The following is an 18,608-nucleotide window of genomic DNA, read 5'->3' as shown; positions in this document are numbered from 1 at the left end:
CGATCCCAAGTTCGAATGAAAAAGAGTGAAGAAAAATTTTATATTTTAAAAAAATATATATTAAAAGTCTAAAAAAATTTTAGTCTAAAGCCTCATGGAACCTTGAGATGATGACCCCGAAAAGGATGAGAGAGGAATTTCATAGAAAAGAAAGAGGACCAAGAATAAACCCAACCCAACTTGAAAAAAATATATATTAGAGTTTTTTAGTGACAGGAGGAGGTTTTGTTAAGGGTGCCAAAAATAAACCCAACCCAACTTGAAAAAAAAAAAATCAAATTGGGGTTGAGGGTCTTTGAATGAGTTTGGGTTGATTCCGATGGATTCGGATTTAGGAGTCTGGATTAAATCAAATTTTATTTGAAATTTAAGATGTTTTATGTACATAATAATAAAATATTAATATGATAATAATAAAATATTAAAATAAAAGTAAAAAATTATTAAAGAAAATAATAAAAAAAATTAACTCAGTTAGGTTATTTGGGTTGGTTGGATTATATAAGTTCGAATTTAAAATTTTTGGATAGAGTTCATATTCGAATCAAAATTTTTTATAATATTTTTATTTTGATCTAACCCAACTTAAACTTTTTAAGCTACGTAATTTGGACAATCTTAAAATCATCTATTTGATTCGGTCAGTTCGCAAAACTGAAAAATTACCGCTAAAATTATTCCTTTTTAAGAATATTTTTTTAAACAATATTTTTTAAGGTATTTTAAAATATAAAAACCTTGATGCCGCAGCCTTAAAACCTTGCAGTTCGCACGGTGTAGCCCTCCGGACCTCTTTTCCTCCGGTGATCGGCGCCGCCCTCACCTCCACTCTCATCTCCCCTGGTCCGTGTCTAGTTAATCTCTCTCTACTCCCAGTGGCCTTTGAAGCGGCTTCGTGTAGCGGCGCCGTTTCAAAGGAAGAACCCTAAACCATTATAAAAGCGCTTCTTTTATTCCCACGTTTGTGTCCGTGTTGATAATCTATTAATCCGGAGAAATTGCTTCGGCCCTCTTAATTTGAAATTGCTTCGGCCCTCTTAATTCTGCAATGGCGCGGAGGGTGGAGAAGCTACGGTGCACAAAAGAACTATACATTGAGGATGTGGGGCCTCGGCGGATGTATGCTCTTTGGGCATAGTTTCAGTTCATGGAAAAATTTGTTTTTTTGCTCCTAACTGAGTTGTCTTAACTGTTTCTTTTGATTTGCACAGAAAGAGTATTAGGTTTAGTGCGTTATCTAGCGAGGAAATAAAGAATTCAGCGGAAGTGCAGGTTTGGAATAATAGAGTCTATGGCGCTGATTTGAGGCCTGTTCAGAATGGGCTACTTGATCCTCGCATGGTATCCTTTTTCTCCTGGAAAGCATGTTGTTAGATCTTTTTTATTTCTACAGTGTGCGATATGTAGAGTGCACTACAATGTACATTGTTAAGCATGTTGAATTGCTAAATCATTCTGATTTGAATATTACTTGTTGAACCTAAAATGTAGGGTGCAGCAAACAAGGCTGGAGTTTGTGCTACGTGTCATGGCAATTTTTCTGAGTGTCCTGGACATTTTGGATATCTAAAGTTGACGCTTCCTGTTTTTAATGTTGGCTTTTTCAATTCTATACTGAATATTTTGAAATGCATATGCAAGGTACTCCTTTTTATTCTTTTAAAAAAAATCAAGAGCATAAGTATTTACAACTAATAAGAATATAGTTTTCATATTTTTACAACTAGCAAGAATATAGTTTTCATATTTTTTTTCATCCTCAATTGCATAGGCATATTTATGTTTGTTAATATGTTTGTAAGTTTAGCTTGAATCTCGTGTCTGCATAATTAGGTCCTCAATTCTATCAATTTAAAGGCAATCATGCCCTCAATTCTATCAATTTAAAATCAAACATGATATTTTTGGTTGAGGATCATGTATTTGATCTACTATGCTCATAGGATTTTGAAGAATATATTGATAATTTGATATGACTTTAATAAATTTTGTGCTCTTCTTACTTGTGCAGATTGAATGGATCTCTAAATGTTATTCCATAAAAATAATTATTAAATAGGTGTTTGATTAAGACATTTTTTCTTTACTCTGGGTGCAAATGGTTGATCTAGGCCATATTATTACCAAAAAGAATGTTGGCCATGTAGACATTTTCTTATTAGTTGTTAAAAGTGTTTGTTTACTATTCACCATTAGTAATCAAATCAAAATGGATTTTATACCTATTGAGTTGCTTAATTTTCATCCGAAGGATGCATTTGGTAGGTTGTTTAAACAAGCAAACAAATGATTTGGAGCCCTCATTCTAAATTTCATGGTGCTAGAATTGCGGTTTCAATATCACGTTAGAATCCTGTTTCAGCTCTTTGGACTTATCTTACTACTTTGATCATGTTATCAGGCTTGTGGTCGGATTCTTCTTGTGGAGGATCATCGTAAGACCTATTTGAAAAAGATGAGGAATCCTAAAGCTGATGTATCTATGAAAAATGCCCTTATGACGAAAATCAGAGACAAATGCAAACTTTCTATTTGTCCATGGTGTGGAAGTAAAAATGGTTAGTAAAACTGTGTTGTTATTATTACTATTATTGTTTGTATCATCTAATTGCCTTTTAAAATGAGCATCATTTTCAACTTTCATTCTTGGTAAAGTTATATTATCCTATTTTCAATACATTTTTATATTTGTTATTTTTTTAGTATCTTCAAACAGAAATACGGTGAATTTGGTTCCATTTTTTTTGTTGTGCTAGTACATATTGCAAGTTTACCTCACTCTGATTAGAATGTTGCCACTTCTTACAAACCTTTTACCTACCTACGTTTACACCATTATCGCAAGTTTATCTTCAATTGTTCTTAGCATGTATCCTCAAACTTCAAATTGAAAAAATCAATATCTAGTCTTACATTTTTTTAAAAAAACAAATTTTGATTTCAATACTGATTTTGATCTCTAGTAGGAACAGTAGGGTATCTGTACTGACCAGTATCTCGCACAAATATATCAACTTCATAGTCAAGGTATACTATTACACAATATAATACTATATGTAGTTACCTATATCGTAAAATCATAATTATTTACATAATTATTGTTACACCTAGGGGATTGTCTGCAAGGATAGATGAATGGTGGTGAATAGGAAAGGGTAGATGGGCTGACGGATGTTGTCTAATTGATCCTTCCGCTTGTTTTCTAGGGTGAATGACTGAATAGAATGATCCACTCACTCATCCTTCCATTCACCTATTTGCTTTGGAGGATGAATGGAAGGATGAATAACTTGAATAGAAAAAAAAGACAACAATATCCTTTTTAATCTTTATAACTCTCCTCTTCTACCTTCTCTCTTAATGTCACTCAGTATTAAAGCCTTATCAATCCTCACCCAATGTTGTGGCAACACAAAGGTGGAAGATCACCTAAAATAGAGGATCCAATCTCCGTAAAATGGAAGAATGAGGGATGGAGTACAATGGTGATGATGCAGTAATTGATAGACACATTACCCTTGATACACATTTGAAATTGATGCATCACTATTGATATCTAAGTTTGGAGTTGATACATGCATCATCCTTGATACACAAGTTTGACATTAACACATACAGTGTGTTATGTTCGTCCTATTCAGAGATGCTTGTTTATTTATTTCTTATAATGCAGGTGTTGTTAAAAAAGCAAAATCTTCATTAGCCATTGCTCATGATTTGTCAAGAACTATTGATGGAAGCAAAGATGAAGTTATTGCTGCAATGTCTCACATCAGTAGCAAATCTTTGCAAATTGCACACATTCTAAGCCCTGTTATTGTACTCTCTCTTTTCAAAAAAATGCTTAATGAGGTAGATGCTTATTTTCAAGATGAAAATTTATGCTTTTTGTTGAAAATTGGTTTAAATTTTCACCCTGTGCTGCAGGACTGTGAATTGCTTAATATGTCTGATAGACCTGAGAAATTTATCGTGACAAATATTGCTATACCACCTGTGAGCATCCGTCCTTCTGTTTTAGTGGATGCTGGTGTTTCAAGGTCTGCATATGACTTGTTTTCCTTTTTTATGTTGGATGCATTTTTACTGCAACTCTCTTACTTTTTTGTCATGCTGTTCACCTTGTTATGATCATAACTGGAACATTTTATGTGCATTTCAGCAACGAGGACAGTATTACTATCATTCTGAAAGGAATTATTAACACCAATTCTGTTCTTCGAGAGGATCTTGAAGGTGCGGTGCCTCCATTCAAATGTTTGGTGAGAGTCTGTCCACATTTTACCCTATTTTTTTCTTAATTCTTTGGTAGTTTAGTTCTGAGATCACGCAGAGTCAGTTGTCTCAGTTCAATTTTCTTTCTTTTATGAATATATGAGATTTAGCCTAGTTCATAAGGCTTAGGTAAGTTGAATGAAGGCAAAGAACATGCTCCAACTTCAATGGAAGTTTTCTCACCAGCCTTATTTTGTCCTCCAAAGATATTGTTTCTCTTTGTATTAAATATATTTTATTATGGAAGGTGAGAATCTAGATTAATAACAGCAACTAAATTCTTATCGATTCATATTCAAGTTTTTTTTATTTTTTATTTTGACTAAAATAGATGAGGTCAAGATTACTACTTTAAGAGTGGTGAAATGATACAAATTTTACTTAATAAATGAAAAGAGTTGTGAGAAATCAGACAATTTGCTGATGAAACTTTAGTGCATTAAAAGGGCCAAATTAGCTTGGTAAGAAAATTTAATAGAATTGAAATCAAAATTACTTCTCTTATCCCAAGTAATGCAAGAGAAGCTCACAACAATTTAGTGTGCTGGAGGCAGAGAATAGACAGATCGACTCCAAGCATCAATGTCCTACATGCTTTAATATTCATCTATGCATTCAAAGACAGATTGTTCCTATTTCTTCGTGAAGTTCACACAAAAGGAAAATATTTAGGTGGTACATTATGCACTTATTCAAATTTGCTTAAGTTAAGTCAATAACAGGGTATAAGATAGGTTCCTCATTCTAGAGTTTATATTTCAACTCAAAATTGCAAGTTCAACAATGAACTGAAGTTGCATTTGTTAGGTACAATGAGAGGTTAATGCAATTGTCTTAGCATAATTCTATTCTGTTGTTTATCGGTTATTTTAGTATTGGAATGATCATTCCATGTGAATCGTTGATTTTATTCCATAATATTAAAGCAATGAGCATTCCACCTGTAACAGTTCTTGTTTTGTGACTAGATGACTCGGTTGGCCTAGCCCATAGGTGGGTCTAATGAGCTGATCCAGTCATTTTGAGCTGCTTGGGTTTGCCAACTTGTGCGAACTGATTGGTAGTCAATCTCACATTGTCAATTGCTTCCACTTGTGATTGATTAGGCTGGGCAATTTGGGCCAAGTTGAGTGTACCATATATGTGAGCAGATGATTCAGCTTAGATTGGGTTGGCCAAGGCGAGATGTGTTACACATGCAAATTGGTCAACTTGACAAAGTTTGTAGGCCTGACCATGTTTATTGACTTATCTCACAAGGTCATTTGCAACTCCACTTGCTTGCTAGTTTGCCAGAATTAGGTAGGGTGACCTGTTGGTTGGATGAATTGGACGACTGTGATTAGATGAACAAGGTTAAAAAGGGCAGCCCGGTGCACGAAGCTCCCGCCATGCGGGGTTCGGGGAAAGGATCCATTGTACGCAGCCTTACCTTGCCTTTGGCAAGAGGCTGTTTCCAGGATTTGAACCCGTGACCTCTAGGTCACATGGCAGCAACCTTACCGTTGCGCCAAGGCTCCCCTTCATTAGATGAACAAGGTTAATTGAAACTTATTCGTATCTTTTTGCCATATACAATTCATCCTTGAAACATTTAAATTTTATTCTATTAGTGACCAAACATAAATTTTTTTTTCCAATTGCCATTGTATTCCACTCCATTCTCATTCCAATTCCATTGCACCAAACTTGTCATACATTCCATGATCAATGAGGGGCTTGTGAACCATAAACTATTCAATAGGAAATGTCGGCATTCCAAATTCATCTAGAACAATGGATACCAATTTTCAACTGCTTGCATGACTCTCAGACTATTCTCTATGAGAGAATGCCTTGTTCATAAGCTCCAATCAAGGCAACTTTCTTAGTTCTAGCATATAAAACATGATGTTATGCACTAGTTTTTTTTTTTCAACGACTGAATGCACTCAATCAATTAGTTCATATAAAAGGCTAATGGAAAAGGTTATAGTTTGCCCCAACTCCTTCACTGTATCCATATCCACTATTAGAAAATCTATAAAGTAAAAGCTAGCTACCATTTGGTTGCCTAGAAACCCATCCATTTTTTTTTAATAATCTTGAACTTACCAATTTCCAAAGCCAGACCTTTAGTAATTTAAAATAAGATTTATAGCGTGCAGCATTTTAATCTGTTGGTTCATATAAAAGGCTAATGGAAAAAGTTATAGCTTGCCCCAACTCCTTTACTGTATCCATATCCACTATTAGAAAAATCTGTTAAGTAAAAGCTAGCTACCATTTGGTTGCTTAGAAAACCATCAGTTTATTTAATAATCTTGAACTTTACCAATTTCCAAACTCAAATCTTTAGTAATTTAAAATAAGATTTATAGCAAGCTGCCTCAGGAAAGGCATTTTTGAATTGGAAAGATAGTGGCAAATGATGCTATAGGAGTTGTAAATTATTATTTCATCCCTAGGATCATGACACACTTGTATTATAAGTTTTCAGTATTTGTTCCAGTATTGGTCATCAATTTTATAGAAATGTTTTTTCTGCTCAAAGACACCAATTTTCTTGACAATTTCACATGTTTTACTCATTTCTTATGCATTCTAAACAGAATATGTTCCATCATTTGAGATATATGTAGAGTAAAACCTTGTTCAATTATTTGATCTTCAATCTACAAGTTTTCCAATTCATTAGTTTCTTTCTTTCTTTCAATCTTTGGCAACAATATATTTTCATTTTTCTTCTAATGAAAATTACTTTCTGCTTAGAGAAGATTCCACACCCTTGATTCTATGGTTATACCGGTTTTGTCTTGTTACTCTTGGTTGAATCCATTCTTCTTTCTTTCTTTCATTCAGGAGTTGTGGGATGCCCTTCAAAATCAAGTTGTCGAATATGTTAACAGCGAAGCCCCTTCAGTTTTAAATTCAAAAAATCGTGGCCTTATTCAGAGGCTTAAAGGGAAGCAAGGGCGTTTTCGTGGTAACTTATCTGGAAAACGTACTGAATTTACTGGACGAACTGTCATTTCTCCAGATCCTAATTTGAAAATTACTGAGGTCGGCTTTTTAAGTTTTTGAGATCTTTACTGATCCAAAATGTTTTAGCATACTTTCCTTCCTCACGTCAATCAATTGCTCTGGTTGTATTTTAGGTTGCAATTCCTATGCTTATGGCAAAGAAATTAACTTTTCCAGAACGGGTTACTTCTCATAACATAGAAAAGTTGAGACAACGAATAGGCAATGGACCTGACAAATACCCAGGGGCAAATTTCATTTTACTACCAGATGGAACCAGACAGTAAGTTGTTAGTTATTGGATTGCTATAAAATGAGTCGAGTAAGATTATTGACTACAACTTATTCAAAAATAACTATCATGCAGGCATTTACGATATGTGGACAAGAAAACTGCAGCTAGTGAACTAAAATATGGTTTTATAGTGGAAAGGCATTTGGAAGATGGAGATGTTGTTCTTTTTAACCGGCAACCAAGTCTGCATAGGATGTCAATTATGTGCCACAGGGTATGCACATATATCAACAATTCATCTCCATTAGTACTACCTATTATGCCAATGATATGTGTTTAGAGTGGTGTTTCATTTTTTTGCTGTCTTTCTATAAATGCAGGCAAGGGTAATGCCTTGGAGAACGTTGAGATTTAATGAATCTGTTTGCAACCCTTACAATGCTGATTTTGATGGTGATGAGATGAATTTACATGTCCCTCAAACAGAAGAAGCACGCACTGAAGCTCTTATGCTTATGGGGGTATTTTGGATATATATATATATATATAAAATATAACTCAGAATTTCATTTGTGTCTTTTTTTTCTTGTTCTAGGGCCAAGGATTAGGCATTATAGTGTTTTTTTTCCATTTTACCATCACTGTAAAATTTAATGCCATTTGTTGGCACATGAGGCTGCATTTGTATAGAAAATTTTTTCTAGGTTTTCACTTTTTTTCTCAACAAAAAGGAAACTTGTTTATGAAAACTATGGTTACTACTTACTAGATAATTTCCAAGAGTATAGGTGCATAAGTAAACTGTTTCTTGTGTCTGGGACGATTTATCATCCTTTTTATTGGAGAAAGTATTATTCATTACTTTGAAAAGTTGGAAAAGGCGATAGCAAAGTTGTTCATTTAATTTGTTTTTTCATGTCCATATTCTCTTTTTATGGAAAAGGTAAATTGAAAACGAAAATTCATGAAGCAGATGCATCCTAAGATATTTTCCTGTGATAATGAAACGTGCTGTGTACTAGTGGCACAACTTTTTCTCACTGAAAAATTGTCACATGTCAGATTTTTTTTTTCACCTGTATGAATATTAAGCCAATTGCAACGCTGGTAAGATTCTAACTCAATTAAGCAGCTAATGTTGATTGAAGGTAGTTTGATGAGTGAGACATGTCAATTATTCTATCCTTTCGAACCTTAGTTTTAGAAGAACATGTTGCTCATTGCTGACAATGAGACGGTGTAACTGGTGTGGTTATGTTCATTGCCTTACTGATATATTGCCTTGCTGATATTGCACTCTAGTTAGAAATCCATTTATCTGCTAATACAATATTATACTTGTTTTATCTTTTTTAAAGAATGTTGTTGAAGCTATGTCATGCTGCTTCACAGGTTCAAAATAACTTGTGCACTCCAAAGAATGGGGAGATATTAGTTGCTTCCACCCAGGATTTCCTGACATCGTCATTTCTTATTACGCGGAAAGATACCTTCTATGATCGAGCTGCATTCTCTCAAATGTGCTCCTACATTGGTGATGCTATGGATTCTATTGATTTGCCTACACCAGCCATTATGAAGGTCTTGCTTAAGCCTTAGTTTAGGATGCAACAACTACTTCACTATGACTGTCTCTAGATTTCATTTACTACCTCGGTTGGAAAACATAGGGCTTTCTCATTTAAGCTTCAGTCTTTTCCCCTCTTTAACTAACTTATGGCAATCCTTTTATTAGTTGTTTTGGACGTTTACTTTTTCAAGTTGATTGCTTTTCCCTTGCTTGTCCAATTAATTTTATTAATTTGCTGGTGCCATTTTAATATATTTCTCCATTCTTTGCAGCCTATTGAACTATGGACTGGGAAGCAACTTTTCAGTGTTCTTGTGCGTCCAAATGCACACACAAAGGTGTTTGTTAATCTTATAGTCAAAGAGAAAATATATACAAAATATGAGACCATGTGTCCCAGCGATGGATATGTATATTTTCGTAACAGTGAGCTTATAAGTGGGCAGCTAGGGAAGGTTACTCTAGGTGAGCAACATTAAACTTCCTCTTTTAAGGAGAAATGATTTATGGTACTCTTTTATTGTTGACAGGGATCCAGTTCTTAGTTTGACTTATCTAGCACTTTTGTGTTTTCAAGAAGCCAGCGTAGTGTCTAGACTAAGCCTTGATACATTGTGTGGTTAGGTCTGCAAAAGGGTGTGCCAATTGGCATGAAGCAAGAGTCAATTCAAGTTCTTTCTAGGATTATATTTTGGATACAGTTTTCGTTAGTTGAATATTTGTTAATAAAGAAATAGTTACCATGGCTGCTTTACAAAGTTTATATATTATGATTTAACTTCTTCCAACTTCCATATGACAAAGTTTGTGTTCTTTTTTTTCAAGGCAATGGTAACAAGGATGGCCTATTCTCTGTTCTCCTAAGAGACTATAATTCTCATGCTGCTGCAAGTTGTATGAATCGATTGGCTAAGTTAAGGTAATATATTATTTCCCCTTGTGCCATTCAAGTCATGCACACTCTTTTTTCATCTAACTATGATTTTTGTGGGACATGTGTAAACTAATATTCTTGTTATTGTATCTAGTTTCTCACAGCCTCACTAGATCGATGAAATTAGGGTTTTCTTTCAAGATGTGCGAGCTTTCCACAAACTTTTTTTTTACTTAGAGGACTCGGAACACCTTCTTCTATGGACTGACTTGGACCAACTTTGCATAACTTATGAACATCTTTTACAAGCGAAGGAGCTTCTTTAAGTTCTACAATGACTTATTACAACTCCACTAGGATGCCAATGACTTGCAACCATCTACACAGGACTGCCAACTTGTAATACAACTTTGTTATGATTTTCTCAGTTGGCAAGTAGCTCTGTGTGGACTCACAAGCTGTGTGAGTGTTTCTTGAACTGATGAACAACTCTGGAAGAGCTGAAGTCTTGAACAACTTCCATCCACTAGGAAAGGAATGACATCACATAATAGCTCCTCTAAGTATGTGGATGTCACCTCTTCTTTTTCTTGTTCACCTCCTTCCTTCCATCACCGGTGCTAAATTTTGGCACTCTTTTAAATATCCATTGAAAGATGTATTTGTCAAATCAAATTGTGGGGAAAAAAGATTTGAACAATATTCATTTTATTCATGAGAGGAAGAGTCTCTTAATAATCTACCTCATTGGTGTCTGTAGGGGACTTTTTGTACATATCTCGCGTTATATCTTACACCTTTCAAGTGACCCATCTATTTTATTGTTTAGGCTATGAACTATTTTACACCTCACTAATACAACATCTTTAGGTTTTGTACAATGATCAAAATTTTGTTTTTTTCCATTGCATTCATTTCCTCTATCATTGATGGTGTGAATCTACCTTTTGAAAAGATATTTAAACAACTGTTTAATGTTTCCTTTCTTTCCTTTCTTCCTTTGGTGATCAATGAATTTCGAGGATTGCACCAATTTACTTACCCTTGCTGTTAGTTAATCTGTCTCTTAAATCCTCGAAATTCATTTTACTTTATTATTTATGTGTAACTGACTATTATCAATATTAAATTATCGCAATCATAGTTATGCTTTATGCAACTCTAATTTCATTATATGCAAACAGTGATATGCCCCAGATGGCTTTGATATTTTATTTTACTAATTTTGTTTGACTATCTATATTGGTGCATCCAGTGCCAGGTTCATAGGGAACCATGGATTTTCAATTGGCATTGATGATGTCCAGCCAGGAGAACATCTCAATCAGCAAAAGAAGAAAAAAATTGATGATGGATATGGAGAATGCTATGACCTTATTTCTTCATACAGCAAAGGAAAACTTACTCTGCTTCCAGGTTGCAATGCAGCTCAGACTTTGGAATCTAAGATAACACATGTATTGAATGGAATTCGAGAGGCTGCTGGAACTGTAAGTGCACTGTTATTTATTAACAGCTTTTTAAATTTCTTATTCCTTTGCAGGACATTTAGCATTTTGAACTGATTTGTTTGTTATTCTTAGGTCTTTTCCTTGTAATATGTTATTATCTATGAACTAAGGAAGATCAATTTGTTTTTTAAGTTCAACATATATTGCTGTGTTATCAAATTACCATTGTAGTTAATTTAGAGAAATTTTTTACCATATCTAAGCCTACCTCCATAATCCATTAGTTTTCAGCTTTAGAAGCGTTTTGAATATATAACATGCATGCTAATTTCTTACTTATCCTTCTACTTCAGGTTTGTATGAATGAACTCCATTGGAGAAACAGTCCCTTGATTATGTCACAGTGTGGTTCTAAAGGTTCTCCAATCAATATCAGCCAGATGGTAGCATGTGTTGGTCAACAATCAGTTGGAGGTCGTCGTGCTCCGGATGGATTTATACATCGCACTCTTCCACACTTCACTATTAATTCAAAGACTCCTGCTGTAAGTTTACTGATAATATTCTTATTCTCTGAACCATGAACCATGTCTCCAAAATCTGTGTATATTATCTGTTTTTTTTAACACAAAACATTGGCTTTTGTATGGACATTAACTGTCCTTTGCATTCATTGTGCCAATGCCATGACCTCTCATATAATTATTTTCATAAACTTTATTGACGCATATGTGAGATTTAGAGTCTTTAAGGTCGTGCACCATGAAATTCCAATTGTTACTTTTTTGTATTATAGGCCAAAGGCTTTGTTGCTAATTCATTTTACACTGGCTTGACGCCTACGGAGTTCTTATTCCATACGATGGGTGGACGAGAAGGTCTTGTGGACACAGCAGTATGAATCACTCCCTGTGACATTTACATTTTTATTTCTAAAAGTTGTTTTTCAATATTTTTCATTGTATTTTTACACTTGTTTAGTTTGAGTATCAGTAGTGCATCTTTTAATTCACCAGGAATTTTCATGTAAATCATAGGCAAACCCTGGATAAATTAACGAATCAGTTCTTCAATCTGTTTGTTCAGGGATTTCTCTACAAGTTTTTTTTTGGGGGGTAAGGAAAGGGTTTATTAAGTATCTAATACATCATTAAATTTACTCACAAAAGGTGTTTATCTAAGATATGCTAAGTTGGAGGGGAACAGATGGGATTGCAAACCAACTCTTTGTGCACCTGTGGATTTTTTCTTGTCCTTAGTGCCTTGCCCAGGGAAACATCACTTGCCTATATCATCTCTACGCAGTGACTAAAGAAGCTGAATTATTTGTTATAGTTTGACCCAAATCCCAAGATTAATGTCATAGATAATTAATTTTTGAAGTATTAGTTCGATGGGATAGTGACTGCATGTTACTCTGAATTCAGTTAGTGGTCCAAATCATGTGCCTCCTATTGGTAAAATCTGACTGGCTATTCTGAAACTTATTACATTTTCCATCTTGTCATTTTCAATGAAACTGATCTGCAAGAACCATCCTTTTCCACTCTGTGGTAATTTGCAATCAAGGTTGTCAAATTACGATATGATTTTGGCATCATGCATTGTAAGTTAAATCATGTTAACCAAGTTACAAAATTATTACGTCATAAAATATATATGATTTGTACCTTAATTGTTAAAAATCATTATCATAAAAATTATTAACCAAGTCAAAAAAAATCTACCTTAATTGGAATAATTATTGCATCATAAAATATATAAAAATCATGTTATTATTCTCACAGTCAATTGCAAATCTTGATGTGAAAAGATTGAGGTTCAAAATCTCGAGCCGTGTCAAAATCTCGAGTCGTATGATGTTTTGATGCATGATGCCGATAATGTATTGGAGTTGAAGAATAAAAGAGATGAAATATAAGGAGGCATTGTTTGTCTGTGTTAAGCATGGTTTTAAATCTCATATCATGCTAAGTGAAACAATCGAAACATATCATTCCGATAAATTACTAAAACTCGATACTACTCAACACAGACAATGTCTCCTTCCTCCTTCAACCTCCAATTTGTCACTAGCACTATGCATTGGAGCATTGATGCAATACTAGAACAATAGTTTTCCAGCAGAAGACTAAAATTATGGCACAACTCAAGATTTTAAACTTTGGTACCGGGTGGTATTGAGTTTTGTTGATTTACTGGAATGATACATTTCAACTGTTTCGTCAGCACGGTATAAGATTTCACCAATCATTGTTGAGTGTAGACTTTTCCCTCGCCTTTGATCTAAGTCTGTGCAACAAGGTTTTTGTATGTTGTCATTGAGATGCATTTGGTATTCCTAGGATGACTTGGGTATATTTGTATGATGTCCTAATTCTTCTGTTTGGAGATCTTTAATGGCAATAGAATACTACAATCTTCTCTTTCCTTCTTTCTTTCATGAGGAAATGAATTTGATAAATTTCTGGCTAACTTCACCGAACATAGAACATGAGAACAATGAAATCTCATTTTGTATCTACTTTTGAATTTCTACTGTTTCAGTCTTTAACAATTTGCTTATGACACAAACTTTTTTTTTTACAAATACTAGTTTATTTTACTTTGTCACATATTTAATTATCTGTAGCATAATAGGTAAAAACAGCAGAAACCGGGTACATGTCCCGGAGATTGATGAAAGGCTTGGAAGATCTATCCGTTTATTACGATCAGACAGTGCGCAATGCTAGTGGAGGTGTCGTCCAGTTTTCTTATGGAGCAGATGGCATGGATCCAGCAAAGATGGAAGGCAAGGATGGCATTCCCTTTAATATGGATCAATTATTTATGAAGATTATGGTTAGTAGTTCAGCATTCAGATGCAGTTTTTTTTTGTCCCAGTTTTTTTTTAATATGAACATCTGCAGAACAGACTGTTATCTTCTGAATTACAGGCAACTTGTCCTCCTAGAGAAAAGAACATGTTATCTCCAACAGAAATTTTAAAATTTGTGGACAACAGATTGGCAAAGCATGATATGTCACCCGAGGGTGGTTGCTCTACTGCCTTCAAAGACTCATTGTCTGATTTTGTCCATAAACGTGTCACTGCTTTGGAAAGCACAAGGAAAGTACTTCAACTTGATGAAGCGGTTGAAGGGGAGAAGCGTTCTGCTGCATTGGAAAATGTTGCTGCTAATATATCAGGAATTTCTCCTAGACAGCTCGAGGTTCGATTAACATTCTGTTGAACTATAATGATTCTGTTTCTAGATGATCTTGAAGATTTAAACACAGTTCTTTTGCTTTTTGTCCAATTTATTAGTAAATAATTTTATGTTGGTCTTTAAAATTTACAAGCAATCATTTAAATGACTCAAAACATTCTGTTAAGAGTATTAGAGTCAATAGGATTATTAGGTGCAAGGAGTTGCGTCTCACATCAGTAAGTACTAGGTTTATGTTTTATCATGTCCCATATATACTGATGTAATTGTTATCTCATATCGAATGCTACATAATATTCCCTATGTTCAAACTTTTACACGGTATCAAAGCTAACAATCATGGGTTTATGATTTTCCATAGAGGTATTCCTCCTTAAGGGTGGGCCAACACCACCCCTCATCTCTCTTGTTCTTCCCTTATCTTTTTAGCAATCACATTCTTTTGCACAAAAAGTCCTTCGATGCAAATCCAGAGTCCTCTTCCTTGGCTGCATCTCAAGTTCCTTGCTTCACCTTCGTGAGGCACCTCTTCCATTGTGCCACTCGAGGAGGGTCTCCACTCTTGCAGCCTTTGACATACTTTTCAATAACTGCATCTGCTCAGGGCATCCTACATCTCACAGATCCAATGTCTGGTTCCAACATTGTGCAACTCACAAATTTTTATGAATTGGGTGATCATCTCCTCTGATGCTTATCATGATACTATGTGCAATCTTCTGAATAAAATTTTAGGATTGGGATTCTCTCACCGCCTTACCATTCAAAAGATTTATGGTGTTTAGAATCCTTTTGTTATTTGCTACAGGTTTTTCTAGAGACGTGTATATCGCGCTATCATTCAAAAAGAGTTGAAGCTGGAGCATCAGTTGGTGCGATTGGAGCCCAAAGCATTGGAGAGCCAGGGACACAAATGACATTAAAAACTTTCCACTTTGCTGGAGTCGCCAGCATGAGTATCCTTTGGTGATGTTATGTTAAAACTGATGCACCTATCAGTTTTCTTGATTTGTATGCAACTCATATGAGACCTCTGCTCGCTTTGTATATTCCTTTATTTATGTTTGTGTTATTCCCTCTAGGTTGCTTGTAGATGCATATTTATGTTACTTTTTTCTTTCACATCAACATCGACATATCATACATCTTTCTGTTAGATTTATCGAGTTTGGCAATACAAGTTATTTCTTGACTCAGCATCAGATGTCACACTGGGCGTTCCACGTATCAAGGAAATAATAAATGCAGCCAAAAACATAAGCACACCGATCATTAAAGCCGTGCTTGAAAATGACAACAATGTCATTTCCGCACGCATTGCGAAAAGCAAAATAGAGAAGACAACCTTAGGGGAGGTATGTTTCTTGCCCTAAGATGCCTACTTGTGAAGGCATTGGGGATCCTTTCTTTTCTAGTAATTTTTTTTCCCTATATTGTGGAGTTCTTCAGTATACCTGTTGGAAGAAATACAGTGGAAATTTTTGGCGTGAGCTCGACTACCAAGATTTGTATGGTTCACTAGATATATTTGTCCGGAATGATCACCAAGATTGACATCGGACCAAAATTTTTAACTATGTACTTAGGTTAAAGTGAAAACAAAGTTCTAGGAAAAACTCATCCCATCTTTTTTTTTGGAAGAATTCTAATTCTATAACTACTGATCCTATTGTTATCATGCAGGTTGCGACATCGATCAAGGTCGTGCTGAAACCAGGTCAACAATGTATATCGATAAAACTTGACATGGATCTAATTGAATCATTACATATCGGAATCTGTGCTGAATCTGTGCGTCATTCAATCCTTAATCATCCAAAAATAAAACTAAAAGAACAGGTGAAGTATTCTCAGCTTTTCTTTCTTTTTTGTTGTTGTTGTTGTTGAAAATTATTGGCTCTTCATTCTCAGTCTCTGCCATTCTTTTTTTTTGCAACAGCATGTACACAGTCTAGGCCTCGACAAGTTGAAAATATTTCCCCCAGAAGTCGATAGATTAAAGTTCCAATCTGGACTGCACATTTTAAAATCCATGCTTCCAAAAGTTGTTGTGAAGGTAAATAGCATAAGCTGCTTTTGCTGTCATTTGAAGTTTCATTTAGTTCAATGGCTCTTTTAATTGTTTACCTTAAAGTTAAGGCACAAGGCATTGCATTTCTTTCTCAGGGCATTCCATCCGTCAACCGAGCAATTATCGCTGAAAAGAATAATGTATACAAGCTGGTGGTTGAAGGGTCAGTATGCACACTTCTATTCTGTCGTCAATTGTTTACATATTGCAATTCAAATTAAAGACTTGGTTAACAACGATAAAATAGGATAAAATTCATTTAAATATAAATAATGAAGTCCCCACTTAGTAGAATAAAGGCATGGTGGTGGTTGTTATTGTCGTATTGCAATTCAAATTTAAAAATTCACCAAAACATGCAAGCCTCTTTTACAATGGTCAATCCTTGATATAGCAAATATGATGAAAATATCTAGTTGTTTATCTTACGGGTTCTAATATCTCTTGATTTACAATCATACGAGACTTCTTGTATGTGTGGGTGTTTGCGGTAATAGATTTTCTGAACTTGTGGAGTTCAGGACAAACCTTTTAGGAGTCATGGGTACTCCGGGAATCGATGGAAGAAAAACAAAGAGCAACCATGTTATGGAAGTCATGTCGACACTTGGAATTGAAGCTTCAAGGAAGTGCATCATCAAAGAAATTCGAAAAACCATGCGCAGCCACGGCATGAGTATCGATGTTCGCCACATGATGCTTCTGGCAGATCTCATGACTTATAAGGTAATAAATCTGTGATAGAATCTACTTTGTCCACTGGCCACTTCCTTGAATTGTCGGCGTGCAGCATTCTTGTAATTGCTTTCGATTTTTCTTAACAGGGTGAAGTTCTCGGGATTACGAGATTCGGCATTTCAAAGATGAAAGACAGTGTGCTGATGCTTGCGTCCTTCGAGAAAACTGCTGAGCACTTGTTCAACGCTTCGTATGCTGGCCGCGATGATCAAATAGAGGGCGTGAGCGAGTGTATTATAATGGGCATACCTATGCAGCTCGGTACCGGAATACTTCGAGTCAGACAAAGGTACATACATAACTTCGATATGACCAAAGCATCATCGGTTGTGTCATGTCGTCATGCTCATCGAAACCTTGCTCTAGCGAGCGAGGTGATGACTTAACACAAGCTTATGCGCAACATTGGCTAATCATCTGCTTGTTTTTCTTATAACAGAGTTGACAATCTTCCTGAATTGAAGTATGCACCTGATCCAATTTTAAGCTGAGAGTTTTAGTCGAGCGGCCTTCGAGTTCATTCGAGTTCATCTGCGGTTCGGCAATCCTGTAAAGATATGTTAACCATTGCCAGTGCTAGAGATAATCCAGTAAAGATATGTTAACCATTGCCAGTGCTAGAGATTCGTAAACATTCAATTCGAATGAAAACGCATCAAGTTATTCTTTTTAAGTTCATCTACTTCATTGTTTTTCATAGCTGTGATATCGAAATTTTGTATATGATGGATCAATAAACTTGATGTTCGACTCGATAAGAATGTTCAAATTCACTCATCTTGGTTCGACTTTAACTGTTTGAGACTCCGAAATAAAAATTGTCGACATCGAATCGAATCTAGACCCATTCTTGCATTCTAAACTTGCTAAAAGATTTCACACATAGCTTTCTATCATCACAAAGCTATACAATTTGCTTCAAATTAGCCTTCATTTCATTGCATTTCATTTCATTTTCAATTTCGAGTATTTCTTAAGGAACACAATCTTGAAAGCAAAGAAACTCAACAAACTAAACAAAAACAATGAAGAAGAGGCCCACACGTTTTGCCCTTTATTGGCTTCATGGTTGCCACTATTTGCATTATTGAATAATTTTAAAATAGAGAATTTTTTTTAATCATGCAAAATATTTTGGCTTTTTTTTTGTTTTAATCTAAATTATTATTATTAGAATTT

The 18,608-nt window shown here is 35.0% G+C and overlaps 1 protein-coding gene across 1 annotated transcript; it reads left to right on the top strand.

Annotated features, from left to right (window-relative positions):
- Positions 1–1,048: 1,048 nt before the first annotated feature.
- Positions 1,049–18,102, top strand: LOC141827971 (DNA-directed RNA polymerase III subunit 1-like). Its single transcript, XM_074715322.1, has 27 exons — positions 1,049–1,119; positions 1,212–1,341; positions 1,492–1,641; positions 2,402–2,558; positions 3,674–3,852; positions 3,928–4,040; positions 4,163–4,262; positions 7,117–7,317; positions 7,413–7,561; positions 7,646–7,787; positions 7,894–8,034; positions 8,906–9,094; positions 9,356–9,548; positions 9,909–10,002; positions 11,213–11,447; positions 11,762–11,953; positions 12,205–12,303; positions 14,049–14,252; positions 14,348–14,623; positions 15,429–15,576; positions 15,824–15,975; positions 16,304–16,459; positions 16,560–16,676; positions 16,787–16,854; positions 17,213–17,417; positions 17,516–17,718; positions 17,869–18,102. The coding sequence occupies exons 1-27, from the start codon at positions 1,049–1,051 to the stop codon at positions 17,918–17,920; spliced, it is 4,116 nt and encodes a 1,371-aa protein (XP_074571423.1). The 3' UTR covers positions 17,921–18,102.
- Positions 18,103–18,608: the final 506 nt, after the last annotated feature.

Source organism: Curcuma longa, chromosome 4 (assembly GCF_044706935.1).
Source record: "Curcuma longa cultivar G26 ecotype Majalengka, Jawa Barat chromosome 4, ITB_CL_G26_1.1, whole genome shotgun sequence".
NCBI lineage: Eukaryota > Viridiplantae > Streptophyta > Magnoliopsida > Zingiberales > Zingiberaceae > Curcuma > Curcuma longa.
Note: the sequence above shows the minus strand (reverse complement) of the source record. Positions and strands in the feature narration are given on the sequence as shown.